This window comes from Vidua chalybeata, chromosome 17, assembly GCF_026979565.1.
Source record: "Vidua chalybeata isolate OUT-0048 chromosome 17, bVidCha1 merged haplotype, whole genome shotgun sequence".
Taxonomy (NCBI): domain Eukaryota; kingdom Metazoa; phylum Chordata; class Aves; order Passeriformes; family Viduidae; genus Vidua; species Vidua chalybeata.
Genome location: NC_071546.1, coordinates 9,068,286 through 9,085,178, shown reverse-complemented (window position 1 = coordinate 9,085,178; position 16,893 = coordinate 9,068,286). Strand labels below are relative to the sequence as shown.

The window sequence follows — 16,893 nt, the reverse complement described above, 5'->3', positions numbered from 1 at the left end:
TTTTTCATCATTGAAGATAAGTGGAAGGACAAACTTGTTGATGTGATCCATCTTTAACATTAGCTCCTGAGCACACATGCAGCCCTCTCAGAGAGGTATGAATGAAGGTGGTGATTGTCTATCCACCTACTTCCATAAACTTGTAGGAATTTTACCCTTTCTGAGCCCCCTACACCTGTGCCAAATGTGGCTTAAATCAGCTGAGGAGTGGGGTTGCATGGGGATAACACAGTTAGGGACAGGGGGATTTTTCTCTTTGGAGCACAGCAAAGGACAGAGCTGAAAAGAAAAGGCAGAAGGGGATTCAGCCAAAGAGCTCAGGAGAAACGACAAGAAACCAGCCCAGTGTGGAGGCCAGCGTGACAGAAACAGCATCAACAACCCCAAAATCATCCTCGCACACTCCTGCAAATGCAGAGCGAGAGTCTCCAGGAAAAGAAAAACCCCCAAAGGATTCACTGAGACGAGGTGAGATGGGGCTCAAACATGTCTTGCTCCTTCTTCTCTCCTGTTTTTCCTAATACTCATTGAATTCAAGCCTTCCAGCCCACCCTCTGCCCCCCCGCCAGAGTACAGTGCTGCTGGTTGTGCTTCCAATCCCTAGGTCACACTGTGGGAGCTCTCAGAGCTCACTGGAGAAATTTGGAGTTCTGCAGAACAACATGAATTCTCAAGAAAGTTGGAGTTAGGCCAAAAATTCCTTCCAGATGATTTAATTTATTGATTTTAATTGATTTGGCACCATTCTCTCTTCATGTTGTCATCTCCCCCTGCTTCTGGCAGATTCATGTAAGCATTTGTGTTCTTCAGCAGAGCACCCCCAGCCATGGACCTTTCCAAGGTGTTTCCTTTCCAAGCACCAGGGTGTTTGTTACCCGGCCTGCTTCTCCTTCTGGGCTTGTTCTTCGTGTTTCACAGATAACTGATCCATGAGGAGCCTTCAGATTCAGTTGAGATTGTGATGGCTCCCAGCCTGCTGAAATGGTGGGAATGGGATGGGCCAGAGCATCCCCTTGGGCCCAGTAGAAATCCATGTCTGTGAGAGGAGACACACCTTGGAGCCTGATAAATCTTAGTGGGATCATCTGTTTCCCCTCCACCAAAGATGGAAAATTCCCCATCTGAGAGATACTCAAGGAAGATGCAAACAATTAGCAAAATGCCTTATCTATCCTCTGCTGAACTGAAGGCTGGGGTGGGGAGGAAGGCAGAGCTGAAGTATCCATGGTGCCAGAAGGTTTTTACTGAGAGATTGGATTTCATATAAAGCCATGAAATAATTGTAGCCCACAGGGGATCTCATGATGGAATGGAATTAAGCAATCACCTGCAATTCTTGGAGACTTAAGCTAGATAAAAGGAAGCACTGGGCTGGGGCAGAGATGGAATGGAGCTGACAGCTTGCAGAGAGCAGTGCTTGGGTTAGCACATGCTTCCTGACAGCTTTAACCCCTTCTTTGCAGAGGTGCAGCTGCACACCACTCCGTTTCGAGGTGCTGAGATAGGTTATCCTTGGCTCCACGGTTTTCACAGGATGCTGACATGTGCCAGACTGGCAGATGGTCCATTCCACCATCCAGACAAGGCCCTGCACAGCAGATTTGATTTTTATCTTAAAACTGAAGCAGGTTTTTCTCCTTACAATTGCTTCTCTCAGTATCAAACCTTTCCCCTGCAGGCTCCCAGTTTCAGTGTGACACACCTGCCATGATTGACATTGTCCTGCTTGTGGATGGCTCCTGGAGCATCGGGCGCAACAATTTCAAGCTCATTAAGGAGTTCCTGAGCAATTTGATTTCCCCATTCAGTATTGCAGAAGACAAGATAAGAGTAGGTAGGACATGCTCCTGTTTCCTGGCTTGGGGTGTTGATGTTTGAAGGGGCCTTGGTCTCTTGTCCCCGTGGTTATGTGCTCCTCTTGGGAGCTGTTATTTCTTTAGGATGGGGTCCTTGAGCTGCTCTTGGAAGCTTTTCCCATCTGGCAGCAAGCTCTGGCCCCTAGTGGCTGTGAGAAATATCTGCACAGTGAACAGCAGCGCTGTCTTTGGGCAGCCCTAGCTCGGGTGGTGATGCTGAGATATTTTTGGGATTTGCTGCCACCTCTGACGAGGTGCTCAGCCACCAGTGCACTGAGTGCAATGCCCCGCTGGGGCTGCTGTGAGTTCAGCAGGGAATGGGGCTACTTGCAGCTCTGAGTGATGCTGACAGCCAGGCTGTACATGAAATAGGATGGGGTAAATCCTTCTCAGCCCTTGCAGCTGATTGTTTGACCTGGATTAACCCTGACACCTTATCAACTACCTGTGATCATCATGACAGGGGTGTGTACCTCTGTACCACGTGGGGTCTGAGGCATCGCTTTGCTCCCAGCATGGCAGCAAAGAATCACAGAATTGTGGAATATTCTGATTTGGGAGGGACCCACAAGGATCATCGAGTCCTGGCCCTGCACAGAACACCCCAAAGATCCCACCCTGTGCCTGAGAGCATTATCCAAACATTCCTTGAGCTCTGTGAGGCCTGGAACTGTGACCACTTCCCTGGGGAACGTGTTCAGTGCCCCACCACCCTCTGGGGGAAGAATCTTTTCCTGATATCCAACCTAAACCTCCCCTGACTCAACTTCATGCTGTTTTCTCAGAACCATGCAGAGAAGTGGAGTTAGAAGCTCCACCTGCTCACCCCCAGTCCCTGTCATTATTTTGTGTCATCTTCCCTGCCAATCCTGAGTGGGCCTCCTGAGCTCACCTGGGCTGGCTCGATGCCCACAGCTCCTGTGTTCCCCAGGGCTGTCCCAGTACAGCAGTGACCCCCGCACGGAGTGGGATCTGAGCGCTTACTCCACGAGGGAACAGGTGCTGGAGGCCGTCAGGAATCTGCGGTACAAGGGTGGCAACACCTTTACAGGTAACTCCACCTGGCAGGGCTCTAAACAGCCACAGTGGGGGAAGCTGTTCCCGTGGGTAATGTGCTCTGGGGGAATGTGGCCACCGGGAAGCAGAGAAAACAGTAAAAGCATGGGGGTTTTTTGGAGGGCTCTGGCACAACCTCCATCTCTGCCCCTCTCCAGGTCTAGCACTGACCCACGTCCTGGAGCAGAATCTGAAACCAGATGCTGGTGCCCGGCTGGAGGCTGAGAAGTTGGTAATCCTCCTGACTGATGGGAAATCCCAGGATGATGCCAACCTGGCTGCTCAGACCTTGAAAAACCTGGGCATAGAGATATTTGCCATTGGTAAGATCACAGCCTTTGATGAGCTGTAGGAAAAAGCCAACGTATTTTTGGTCGTCTTCAAATAAGGTTATGTTCCCTCAACTTTGACAGAAGCATCCTGAGGCTGTAGGACTGAGGTAGTGGGTGAGACCTCATTACACTGTGGCTCAGATGAAAATTAACTCATTCATTCAGCCCAGGCAGTGTCTTCAAAGGATATTTTCTTTTTGGAGATTTCACACCTCCCATCTAATGAACTTTGGGAGCCTCAGGGACCAGTGCCATGAAAACAATATTCTTAGCTGTGGAATAAGGCAAGAGAACATTGTATTGGGGTGGCAGGAGACCTCCTGTATAATTACTGCCTCTCACAACTTCCCATTTCTCTGAATAACAACATTATCTTTTTTTCACTGTCTGCCAGCAACACTGAGACACAGAATGGCCTTGAGCAGCTCTGGCCTTGAGGAGCACACAAAGTCTGCTGGAGACTGATACATGAGCAATAAAGTTACATAAAAACTCCCCTAAAAATGCAATCTCCAAAAGTTTAAGTGCTAATTTTTGTTGGGAATATGCAAGTGAGGGTTTATTGCACAGGGTTATGCAGATAAGTGGCATTTATGGAGGGAGGAGAGCTGCTGAGCCTCCTTGGACAGTGCTAGGGAACCTTGAACTTAGTTCTGGGAAGAAAAATGAGTTGTATTGTGGAGCTTGGTCAGCAGAGAGTCAATGAGGAGGGGGAGCTGAAGGATGGGGATGGAGGATGCTGTGTGATGAAGTTCTGTTATATAAAAGGGCTGCTTTTTGCTCATCCCTGACTGTTGAAATGCAATGTGGTGTTCTGACAACAGGCTCTCTGTGGGGAGTGCTGGCACCTCATAAATATAAAATGGTTGTTTGTTCATTCAGTCCCTCATCTGTTTATGCCAACTGCCTCTCGGGTTGAAAAATATCTACCTTTCTGATAGCAAAGCCTGCAAGTGGTGAGGAGGCAGGAAAACAGAAGGAAGATTCACCAGGCTGTCTCCAGGCCACTAAAGGCCTTCTGAGCTGAAAGCTCTTCCCAGGCTGGGCTGAGGTGGTCGCCGTAGGAAAGTTCTGCAGGAAAAGACACCACTGTGCCAGTGGGGTGACTGGGAGGCTGTGCTTGGACAGCAGGGTGGTGGTGAGCCCCTGTCTGGGAGTTTCTCAGGCTGGTTCTCTGGCGGCAGGGGTGAAGAACGCGGACGAGGCGGAGCTGCGGCAGGTGGCCTCGGAGCCGCTGGAGCTCACCGTCTACAACGTGCTGGACTTCCCCCTGCTCAGCTCCCTGGTGGGCAAACTCACACGGGTCCTGTGCACCAGGATCAAGGAGAGGAGCCACAAGGAGACCACAGGTGAAGTGGGGCCTCCCTTCCTGCTGCTCACCATCCCCCTTCCTCTTGGAGGATAAAATTGCCTAATGACAGCAATTAGCATTATAGGGAAAAGGGGCTTCCCTTCCCTCTTCCTTTATCAGAGGGTGTGATAAATATGTTGTATCCATCTCCTTTTCTAAGTTTCTTCCAACCAAAAAGAGGCAGCAAAAGCAGAAGAACTAGTATGAAAAGAGACGAGGGAAAGAGTATGGGGTAAATGTGGAGGTAGGATGAGGAGATGACAAAACACCTATACACTTTTTTTTTTCTCCACTAAACCTTAAATGATGGATCTCCAAGGCATTTTCAAGTTGAAATCAAGCAGCCTTTTTTTTCCTTTGCTAGGGATCAGCTTGCATGATGAAGAACATGAAGAACCACTCCAGATGTTAGCTTTGATCCTCAGGAGAAATACTGTGTACATATTTCTATCTCTTTTTGCTCTAAGATTGACCTAAGCAGAATAGGAACATCTAAATTTCAAACATAATTTTATCTTAATGCTCTGGACATTCATGTAAATAAATTCATTTATTCTTATTGATTTGTATTTGACATAAATAGACATTTTACAAAGGTGAAGGTTAGGCTGAAGAAAAATGAGCTTCTTCATAAAGAAACCAAAGTAATTTTTGCTTGGTAATTTTGGCAAATTTTTGTGATTGAAGAATGCAGACTTGTGTTGAAGAATTATTTGCAGCATGCAGCAAAATACACAGCCTGCTCTTTAGGGAGTATTTATGTTCTCTGTACATGCAGTTTTAAAATATTTATTTCAGAGCAGTCTGGAACAGTTTCTATACTCTATAGGGAAGGAGACTGCAACTTGATTTGAAAAATGTCACTCATATTTATGAGCTGGAAAGTATGTTTGGCATGAGAAGTGTGAATGTAAGAAAGTAACTCTGTTTTTAATTCCTAGGCAGCACTGTGAAAGACACTCCTGTGAACACAGGTGCCCAGCTCAGCCCAACTGACCTGAAAATATCTGCTGTGACCTCCAAGAGCATGCACTTGGCCTGGAGCCCTCCTCTGAGACCACCAAAGAAATACCGGGTTGTGTATTTTCCATCCAAGGGTGGGACCCCCAAAGAGGTGAGAGACCTTTCCCTGGACACCCGAGACTGCCACAGTTTCCAGATGGTGGCTGGGAATTTAAGTAGGCTTGGGTGGACAAAAAGAGGGTGGGAGTGGAACATCAGTTGAGCCAGAGATGAAATTAAATGTACAATGAGTGTAAATGTGATGAGGTAATAGGGTGACAAGACAGAAGATGTTGATTTTTCTCTTAGCCAGTGTTACCCCCTCCCTAAATCATGTGTTTTGACTCAAAGAGGACACTTGGGTACAGAGATCTGTCCAAGGATACTCATCAGTGATGGATATGATTTAAAAAAGCAAATCCAAGTTGTGGATGAATTTCCATTGATTTCATTGAGAGCATGACTAGAGTTTTGTGCTCAGTGTTTGCACAAATCCCAGGCTTAGAGGACAGCGATTCTTTCTGCCTCTCACCTCTCTGCTTTGGAAAGATTTTAGCTAGCACAAAGCACAGAGGGCAACTGGACTTCATGTTTCTGGGCACAGATGTGCCACGGTGGAGCCACGCTGGCCAGGGATGGCCACTTCAGCCATTCCATTGCTGACGAGCAGCAGCACCTCCCTGCCCTGACAGCCCTGCCTTGTGCTTGCAGGTGGTTTTAGAGGGAGCAGTGTCCTCCCTGCAGCTGTCCAACCTGACCTCGCACACGGAGTACGTGGTGTCGGTGATCCCCGTGTACGACACCGCCGCGGGGGACGGGCTGAGAGGCGTCACCTCCACACGTAGGTCGTGAGTAGAGAGACCTGTGCTCATGGCTGGTGGTGGCTGGTCTGACCATCTCAGACTGGAGCCTGCCTTGTGTATTTCCCAGCTCAAGTTCAGCCTGCCTACAGCTCTCTTTATCTTGGAGGTGCTCAGAACTCAACCAGACAAGACCCTGAGCAAACTGTTCTTTGAGCAGCTGGCTGGGCCAGAGACCTCCAGGGGTCCTTTCCACCTACATCATTCTGCAAAGCAGAATGTGGCAGTAATGCTAGAAATATATTGCAACTACTTGCTGCTTTTTAAAATTTTAAATCCATGGTCTCCAAGTGAATTAAATTCTCTGTAGCATAGAGACTGTGTTAGACATGGGGTAAGTGACCACCAGCTTGAAGCAGCTGTTGTAAAGCCAGGTGTCCCCTGGGTTTTGAGTTGTTTCAGACCTCATACACTGAAGGTACCTTTGTGTCTTATTTTTCTCTTTAGTGCCTTTGTCTTCCCCTCGCTCCCTGCGTGTCTCTGAGCTGAGCCACAACAGTCTGAGGCTGAGCTGGAAAGCAGCCCAGGGAGCCACACACTACCTGGTGCTCTGCTCTGCAGCCCCTGATGGAGCAGAGGACTATACAACAGAGGTAGAGTTTGTGACAATAGTGATAACGTTGTTTTTTTCTCTGTCTGGGCTGAGTTTAATGCTAGCTCTAAGCTTTGGCAATTGGTATCGTGTGGTCAAAGAAAAAAAAATGTTTCAGAATTATTGCCAGAAACAGCTTTCATAAAAAAAATTTTTGTCATGTTTTGTCTCAAAATGATTTCTAACTTCAAGGGTTTCATGTGGAAAATTAAGTCAAGGGAGAGATCTGGGGGCCATGGAAACCAAGGCACTGAACTCACATCCTTGCAGCCCCAAGTGTAATCACTGTATCCTTGAGGCTGTACATAAACATCTTGACTGTGTGCATCCTTAAATGTTAATTGAAAATGTGTTAGGGTGGATTTTGCTGACATCTGAAAACAGACTTACAACACTGCAGATGAATAAAACAATGCTTGATGAATGGAAAATACTTAGAAACATCTGAGAACCCTTTGTTGTGCATTTTAATGACTTATCTGGAGTACCTGTAAGCTGAGGATATGAATTTTAAAAAAACACTCACTAAAAAAACACTCACTTCTTCCCCCCTCACTTTGGAGGGGGGAAGAACATTTATTTCCTCTTTGCCTAAGATTCCCCCTTTGAATGCACAGCAGTAGGGACAATTGCAGGATGGTTTTCAAACCAGAACAATACTCTGTTTTCAGGGCATAATCATGGGATTTTTATAAGATCCAGAACACTTGAAGCAACACCAACATTCAAATTGGCATTTCAGCATACTAAAACACTTCCACAGTTACCTGACCTACTCCCTGCAAGAGTGCAATGCTCCAGACCTATGGGATGTCTGCAAAACCAGCATTAAAATGGTCCCATCTTCTTATAAACTGTGCTCCAATGGGTGCAGACTCCTAAGTCCCGGTGGTGGCTTTCTGTGGCTCGCAGGCTGCGGGACCAGAGCTGTGCCCGTGCTGTGTTGGCAGCAGATGGCAGCAGCCCGGCTGCTCTGGGTGCCAGAGCACAGCGCTCCTGCCAGAGCTTCCCACGGGTGTGAGAAAAGCGGGATCGCAGCTCTTGAATGCCCCCCGATCCAAGCCAGAGCAGCAGCAGCGTTTTGGCGTGAGAGGCTCAGGGCTCTGCAGAGCAGGGTTAGGAGGAGGCGCTGTGCATCCCCAAGGGGTTCGGTGTCAGGCAGAGCACTGCAGAGCACCTGCCCAGGTGGGGAAGGGACTGGAGAGGAGGAGAATGAGGGGAGACATCATCGAGGTCTGCAGTGTCCGGGTGAGGGGAAGGGAGGGGCAGCTCCCATCTCTGCTCGGTGTGACCAGCGAGGAGCCGAGGGAACAGCTGGAGCTGTGTCAGGGCAGGTTTAGGGGCGATATCAGGAAAGGGTTCCTTAGCCGGGGGGTGGGTGGGCATGGGATGGTCACAGCAGCAGGGTGACAGAGATCATTTGTACCACACTCTCAGGCACATCGTGGGGTTCTTGGGGCTTTCCTGTCCAGAACAGGATTTGGACTCTGATGGTCCTTATGAGTCCCTTTCAGCTTGGGATATTATCTGTGGGATATTATTATGCTTGGGATATTATTGGTGATATTATGGTTCTAAGACCATTCTAGAGTGGAGATGTCCCCTTACTGTAACCAAAGGTCCTTGGCCTGTGTCTCTGTAAGGTCCTGCTGTCTTAAACACATTGGGAGGTTCCCTATGGCTGAAGGGTACCCTAAACCCCCTCTCTGCTGGCAGGTGAAGGTGACCCAGCCCGAGGTGCTGCTGGAGGGGCTGTCCCCCAGCACTGGGTACTCCGTGGCAGTGTATGCCATGTATGGGGAAGATGCCAGTGATCCAGCCAGCATCCAGGAAACCACCCGTAAGTGCTGCTGCTGCTTACTGAGCTGTTATTAAACACTCAGGGCAGGAGAGATGTGTTCAATGAGGTGCTTCCCATATTGTGCATGTGGCTTGTACACATGCTGCCTTTTTCTGCTGGATCTGAAGCGGATATTGCTCCCCAAGGGGATCTCTAATTGCAGGGTAAGCTGTGAAAAAGGAGTGGTGCTCCCCTGGTAATAAAGGACCCCTGAAAGAGGTGTTCCTTGAAGTCTTTGTTGTATGGGGGAGAAAAGGTGATCATCTGGCTGTTTCCTCACCTAAATCTGTGGCAGTCCTTCGTAACCTCCCAGATGTACACGTGGTAGTTGATGCCTCAGGTTTAGCTTTTATATTTTTCAGATTCTGTACTGCTTTAGTGTGCACTTCTGAGCTTCATATTAGGGGATGGTGAGCTCTCTTCACAGAGCAGGGAGACAAAACAATTCCTTCTTTAGCTGGGGACCAAGGACAAATGATCCAAATTTCAGGCCCAAGAGCACAAACAATGATGGACTGAAGAGAAAAAAACAAGGATGGGACTTCATATGCTAAACCTATAATTGGACAATTAACTCCAATATGCAAATGCACCAGAACTTACAGAAGTGAGAGACCCCGTGAGCAGTCATCCATTTTGTGACCATTTTGGTTCATCTTGGGTGCAGCCCTGGCTAAGCTCTTGTGCTGCCCAAGGTGGATCCATGGAGGCCTTCTAATAAATCCCTACTTTATTCTTTAACTCCATCTAGTCTCTGTTCTAGGTGAGCCTTCACAAGGCATCAGAGTGAATAAAGGGAATATTTTCCTGCATAATGAACGAGCCTCTTAGTTCAAGGTGGGATCATGTAAGAGCAGCAGGAGGCAGTGGGTGGCATTTCCTTTATGCAAGCCAGTGAAGGCTCGGGGTGCTGTCACTAACTGTTGTTGCAGTGGCCTTGAGTCCTCCCAGGTACCTGAGCTTCTCGGAGCTCAGCCACGCGTCCGTGCGGGTCAGCTGGGAGCCCGCAGCCCCGGCCGTGCGCGCTCACCACGTCACTTATGTCTCTAGCAGAGGGGGCAACGCTGGACAGGTGAGTCCTCAAGGGCTGGGGGGAGAAAAAGAAACTTGGGAAGTGGGATAACGCCCTGTTCTCCTTCAGCTGCATGGTTCAGGGAGAGCCCGTGTGCTGGCAGAGTTTTTACTCTGAAATGGATGCTTTTGCTGCAGTTATCACCACATGCTGCCCTCTGTGCAGCTGTACCCTCTAGAGTCACAGGATGCTTTGGGTTGGAGGGGACATCCATAACCATCTAGTCCAACTCCCCTGCAGTGAGAAGGGACATTTCCATCTACATCAGGTTGCTCAGATCCCCATCCAATCTGGCCTTGAATGTTTCCAGGGATGGGGCATCCACCACCTCTCTGGGTAACCTGTGCCAGTGTTTTACCACCTTTGTTGTAAAAGTCTTCCTTATACCTCATCTAAATCTACATCTTTTAGTTTAAAGCCAGGACCTCTTGTCCTATAGCATCAGGCCTTGCTAAAGAAGTCTGTTCCCATCTTTCTTGTAATCTCCCTTTAAATACTGAAAGGCTGCAATAAAGTGTCTCATTTTCTTCAGGCTGACCAAGCCCAGGTGTCTCAGCCTGTCTCTTAGAGCACTCACACAACTCCCCCACTGCAGGTGGAAGTTCCTGGCACTGCAACATCCACTGTCCTGAGACCTCTGTCCTCCCTCACTCAATACTTCATCAGTGTCAGATCTACGTACGATGAAGGGGACTCCTTTCCAATTACTGGCAATGTCACCACCTGTAAGTAAGGAACAGGAATACTTCTGGCCTCAGTAAGAGGTGACAAAGTTGGTTTGTGTGTCTCTGAACTCAGATGTTTTGCAGACTGGCCCCAGCAGCTCGTGGCCAAAACTCTTGCACAGAGCACAGATGGCTGCTGTTCTTTGTGTGTGGAATATGTCCAACTGTGTTATGCTCAAAATGAGGTGGAAGGGATAAAGAAAAGCAAATGAAGAAAAGCATGATGTATCACTAACCTCTGCATCCTTGAGAGCCCTCCTAGCCTTCTTCCCTTTACAAAACCGATGTGATATGTGTGCTCTCCATAAACCAGATAACCTGTCTTAATTAGGGCTTTAAAAATAATTTACCCCTGTCTGTCCTGATGACTGTTGTCATATGGGTCTGAAGAAGCGACAGACAGGCTGGTCTCAGACATCTGCTTGGTTGATGTTTTGCTCCCCAGCCATCTGCTCCCCACCTTGGCTCTGACAGGGTGCTGTCAGAGCCTGCACTTCAGCTCCTGTTCCTTGTGCCCCCCTCAGTGAAGGTCCCTCCTCCTCGTGCTCTGAAGGTCACTGAGCTCTCCGGGAACAGCCTCCGCCTGCAGTGGGAAGCTGTCGCTGCCTCGGATGTGGTTGTCTATCAGATCAAGTGGAGCACAGCCAGTGGAGAGAAGCCTCAGGAGGTATGAGCCCACACACAGCTCTGGGCAGGCTGGGCTGGCTCTGAGCTCACCTGCTGGAGTGGCAGAGAGCTGTGCAAAAGTGTTCAGGGAAACGCACTCCAGCAATTGAACAGTTCAGCAGGATCCCTCCTGGGTCTGGCTAAAGTGGAGCAGTCACCTTGAGGGCTGGAAGCAGGAGGGGACAGCAGGGCAGAGTCCTGCAGGCTCTGGGAAGATTGCAGAAGTGTTCTGGGAAACCTCAAGGATGAAATTTAAGAGGGACAAGCCAAAAGTATTAAGCTTAGGCAGGAATAATTAACCATAGGTATACAGGATGTAGAACAAATAGCTAAGAAGCAATTCAGTAGAAAAAGATCTGGGGTTGCAGAGGATCACCAGTCCCCAATGTCAAGATGATGTGGATAAGAAAAGGACAATACTCAAGTATTTATAGCTGGAGGTATTGCTTCTAAGAAGGTGGAGCATTTTCTCTCCTCAGTGCTAGGAACCACTGATACTTTTGGGATTCTGCTCTTTGGGAAGGATGAGGTCCAAGTAAGGAGCACACAGAGGAGAATGACAAAAGACAGAGCTGGTGCAGGTGTGGCAGGATGGACCAGGTGCCCTCTTCCACCTGAAGCCCCTATTTTCAGTATGAGGTCAAACAGCAGTTTAAATCTAGGCTTAATACCCAAAGTCTCTCCTGCAATGAGTGAGACCAAACATGTTCTATTTGGGCTGGAACAGAGGGGTACTGGGGCTTCTGTCCCCAGCTTCCCTAGAAGCTGGAAACTCAGCAAAGGGACTCTGTGCTGCAGGCAGGCACTGCTTTGTGTCAGAGCTCTGTGCTGTGGTGCTGTAGGAGCTGCTGATCATAACTGGGCTGCCATGCACAGGCATCTGCTCTGCATTATTCACTGCTGGAATTCTGCCTTTGCCTGCACGTGTGCAGCCCCAAACAAAACTTTGGCCCCAAAACTCATTTGTGCCCAGGGACAATCTGTGAGCCCGGCACCTGGGTGGCATGAGCCAGCCTGGGGATGCCTGGCAGTGGGGCTGACTCCTTTCCTCTCCTTCTGCAGCTCTCCCTGGCTGGAAACGTGGCCACGGCCATCCTGCCCGGCCTGCAGAAGAACACTGACTACAAAATATCCATCTGGGCCTACTACAAAGATGGTGCTCGAAGCGACACCGTTTCTGTTCACCACAGGACCAGTAAGTGACCAGTGCTGGCATCCACAGCCCAAGGATGGCAAACAGGGCATGGGTCCCTCACACGTGCAGCTCAGACTGGTCACCTCCAGATCTGAAAACACAAACTCAAATGTCTGAAAAAAGCTAGAGATATTTAGGCTTTCTGTTTGAAAATGTTCTCAATCTGTCCTGAGGACAAGCGGCTGGACAATCACATCAGGCTGGCGCACAGATGATAATCCCTGCACGTGTTCCACATGGAATACATTTCATCCCTCCCCTGCCTCTGTGTAGTGCATGGATGGAAATGAATTCTGAGGGTGTCCAGCTGAACGTGTCCATGTGCTGCCTAAGGAATGGTTCTTGTTAATAAAATATTGCCTGTAGGGAGGGTGAGGATTTCCTGGGCTCTGTCATGGCTGAGCTGTGCCTCACTGAGGGCGTTTACAAATCTGGGAGGCAATCCTGCAGGCACACTCTGCCTTGGAAGCATTGTCTAAATCTGGCTTTGTGCAGGCAGGATATGAGGTTAAAAAGTGGCACTCCCACTGGTCCTGGTAATTAATATTGCCTGTAAAATGGCTTTGTTGGAAGTGAATGGAGCACTTCAACACCAGCCGTCCTCCCTCCCCTCTCAGATCTCATCCTCCTCTGCAGAATAAACTCATTTTGGCTGATGTTGAGCTGATGAAGCTTGAAGTAAATGGTAATCTTGGAATAAGAAGCTCAGGTTTTATTAATAATAAATAATAAAACCATTTTTAATAGGAAGCTACCTCAGACAAGTACCTTGGAGCTGCATACTGACAAAAGAAAAAAAGAAAAGCAAGCATCCTACTGATATATGACGACAAGAGGACAATTAGAGCTGTTTGGAGGATGTAGGAAAATTAATTACTATGTTTTAAGCTATGAATTATGAAGTGTCAGAGGAGCTCTCTCAGCCCAACAAAATGACACGTGACAGTGCCCTTCTAGGCACATTTGCACAAGCCAGTCCTTGCTGCTGCTGGCACCCCAGCAGAGCAGGGAAAGCAATTTGATTTCTGCTTGTCAGCTGCTGTCCTTGTGCAGGAGCCTTGGGAATTGTCAGGCTCTGCCTTCTGCATGAAGAAAATAGAATTCTCCAGAAAGCCAGGTGTGCAGCTGGGCAGCCAGCACAGGGCTCAGTGCCTGGGTGCTGCTGGTCCCTGTGCAGGAGCACTCAGGACACTGCCACACTCCTCCCAGCCAGTATTTGCATGTGAAATCAATGGTTTTGATGCTAATTCTTTTCTAGTGTTTAAAGTAAGAAGTGCCCACAGAGAAGTGGCACAGAAGGGGTGGCTGGGGATTTCCAGAGCTGCTCTGGGGCAGGCCAGGGGAAACTTGGGGGTGCCAGAAAATTGCTGAAGGCTTGAGCAATGAATGTATGGGATGATGTGGCAATAGGCAGGACTCTGAGAACTCCTGGGATATGGTTATATTTCAAATTTTCAGTGTTTCAAGCACTCTGTACTGTGCTTGGTCAGGATGTCCAGTGGTGTTAGTCTACCATCAGAGCTGGTGGAGAGCAACTCATTTATACACAGCACGGGAATCTCTGATGTTATCTGAAAACCCAGACCTCTTGGTCTGATTCTTGAGCCCTCTTCCCCTTAATTTTCATTATAAAATGGGATTCTGAGGGCTGAAACAGTGATGAAAGCTCTCTGCTTCTCCTCAGGATGGCAGACTTTGGTGAACAGCATTGATCAGGCTGTGCTGACCAATCCCAAAAGTGTGTGCCAGAGGAGGTTGTGGGAGGGAGGAAGTGCTTTCTTTTGCTTTCATCATTGCTTTTCTCTTTTTCCTCCCTTGGCAACATCCCTTTGTGTAAGGATAGGTCAAGTCATGAAGTTTTTCTTAAAAATATCTTGGTAGAATTTCCAAGAAATGCTGAAGTTTAAGGGCAAGGACTGAAGTGAAACTCAGCAGGAACAGGTAACACAAGATCCTCTCCCTGTCCTTCAGCTTCCCTGGAATACTTTCTTCTTTGAAGGTCAAGGGAAAAAATTGCCAGGTCTCTTTGCCTATGGTTTTGTGAAATGGAACCAAGCACTGCCCCTGGGGTGAGGGAAAAACACCAACTTCATTTTATCCAGGACCAGTAATGCCTCTTGTCTCACCTGAAACACCCATTTTGAGACCAAATGTGTTATGTTCATGGGACCCTGCAGACACCAATCCCTCACAAAATACAGGTCACCAGAAATATCATCTTCCTATAAAAACAAACAACTCTCATCACTGTGTTGTATCATTTGGAAGGAGACTGGGATGAGGTCACTCATCATTCTGGTAGGAGAAAAAGTTGTTTCAAAGTTATGGTTTGGGATTTGTCATTTTATGAACTCAAAATCAGTGAGTAACTTTAGCTGGAAAAGAAAATTTGGAGACATTGGTATGATACAGGTCCTTTCTTGTCTTGGAGATATTGGATTTTTTAAAATTCTTTGTTTTGACTGGAGGAAAGAAAAAAGTTTGGGATTATTTTCAGTAACCCAGTTAGCAAACTTTTCCCTGTAGACTTTCCAAGAGGCAGAGCAGAAACAAAAGGATGCTGATGTATTTCCCACAGACAACAAAATTGTCAAAATGTGCTGCTTACCCACGGTTCTGATGTTCCTTTTTTTCCCTCTCTGTTCTATTTAGACTGAATTCTCATTTGAGTTGAGCTCTCCTTTCAGTCTGTTTTATAAATTGTCAAGTGTAGCAAAGTCCTTATCCTTGACCAAAGGCTTTCACAGTCATCACTTGTCATACTAATAAACAACTTAGTGGTACTTCAAACACAAACCTTCCAAGCAAGCACAGGGAGTGCGGATGATGCTTTCCTGGAGGAATCTGCTGGGACATGGAGGTGTTGCTGAATGGTGATTATTGGAAAATGCTGGAAGGGGTGGCTTTAGTCCTGCTGAGAATCAGACAAGGACCTTCTTTTGTGCTGAGGGAGAGTTCTTTCATCCAGGCTGGGGAAAAAGAACTTGAGCAAAAGAAAAGAGCCCCTTGATAGTCCTGAATGACAAGGAGAGGGCAATTTGGATGGGAACTGCTGCTGAAAGTGGGCTGAGCTATCCTGGTTGGCTTTGCACTGCAATGTTTTATAAAGTGCTTGTGTGCCCTGCTCCTCCAGCTAAGCTGTGGGGAAATCTCTTTTTCCAGCTCCTCAGTGAGGATACACTGCTCCTAACAGAGTATGCATGGAAAATAAAAGAGATTGAAATGTGGGAATGAAGCTTCAACCCACGGCAGGAAAACACATGGCTTGTAGTTCATATATAATAATCATTGCAGGTGAGCATTTGGGTGGAGTGGGGCCCAGGGTTTGATTCTTATTTGAGTATTTGTGTGCCTGTGATGCTGGTTAGACCTGAGAGCACACAGGGATTGCTCCTGTGGAGGAGCAGAGGTTGAAGAGGCAAACAAAGACACAAATGCTGGCAGAGATGCTTCTATCCTCCAGGGCAGCTTCAGGAAGTGGCCTGTCTGTCCCCTGTCTGTCAGAACCATGCCATCAAATTCTGTCAGGCCTGAGGGCTTTCCAGAATAAACCTGACTCTAAAGACTTCCCCTAACTCTCCCTTTAAAGTTCACTTAAGCATTCTCCCCTTACCTCAGGTGAAGTAAATAGCCAGTGCAGGCAGCAAAGATACCTCACTGGCTAATAAAAATGCTGCTTGTTCTTGTTTTCTTCTCTGCTTTACCTCGTGGTGGTGCACAGCAACACCTCCAGCCTGATTCAGCTGCTGCAATCTCAGTTCAGCCTCAGTAAAAGTAAGCTCATTTTATAAACAAAAGAGAAGGAGGATCAATGAAGATGCAAATGATCTTCACTCAACCTGTGCTTTAAGGTCACCCCAGGCTTTGCTGGGTGGGCAGAACATCCTGACAGGAAAAGTGCAGAATACGAACCTCATCACCTTAGTGTGTTTCTTTGACTGTCTTTAGGGCTCACCCATCATTTTTAGTGTCTTCTGAATAAATTCTTCTTTTTCTCTGCTCAGAACTTCCGAGTCTTCACACCAGCATGAGTTCAAGGACAGACACATGATTTTATGCTTGGAAACAAGCCCCAGGAGCAGATGACCCCATGTTCTTGAGCCTCTTTTTGACCTGATTTTGCCCCCTCTGCCTTTCCCTTCCTCCCTTTCAACCTCTGCTCAGAGAAATCCCTCCAGCATAAGACCCTCTGTCATCAGATCCAGTTTGCTGCACAGTAGGACCCCAGGGAAAGAAATGCATTTATGTAATTAAAAATTGCTCAGCTATGGTCTCTGGCAAATCCTTTTCTGGCTGTCTGGCTCAGCCCATCACCTGTTTAGAATCCATCCAGCCATCCTAGGACA

The 16,893-nt window shown here is 47.8% G+C and overlaps 1 protein-coding gene across 1 annotated transcript in view; it reads left to right on the top strand.

Annotated features, from left to right (window-relative positions):
* The window catches only part of COL20A1 (collagen type XX alpha 1 chain), a 50,887-nt gene that overhangs the window by 9,003 nt on the left and 24,991 nt on the right, over positions 1 to 16,893 (top strand). Inside the window, exons 6-18 of the mRNA XM_053958485.1 lie at positions 268 to 468; positions 1,679 to 1,834; positions 2,788 to 2,907; positions 3,071 to 3,235; positions 4,429 to 4,593; positions 5,537 to 5,709; positions 6,309 to 6,438; positions 6,905 to 7,050; positions 8,766 to 8,889; positions 9,822 to 9,961; positions 10,557 to 10,686; positions 11,211 to 11,353; positions 12,415 to 12,547. Coding sequence (XP_053814460.1) covers positions 268 to 468; positions 1,679 to 1,834; positions 2,788 to 2,907; positions 3,071 to 3,235; positions 4,429 to 4,593; positions 5,537 to 5,709; positions 6,309 to 6,438; positions 6,905 to 7,050; positions 8,766 to 8,889; positions 9,822 to 9,961; positions 10,557 to 10,686; positions 11,211 to 11,353; positions 12,415 to 12,547 — 1,926 coding nt within the window. The remainder of the gene's footprint in view (positions 1 to 267; positions 469 to 1,678; positions 1,835 to 2,787; positions 2,908 to 3,070; positions 3,236 to 4,428; positions 4,594 to 5,536; positions 5,710 to 6,308; positions 6,439 to 6,904; positions 7,051 to 8,765; positions 8,890 to 9,821; positions 9,962 to 10,556; positions 10,687 to 11,210; positions 11,354 to 12,414; positions 12,548 to 16,893) is intronic.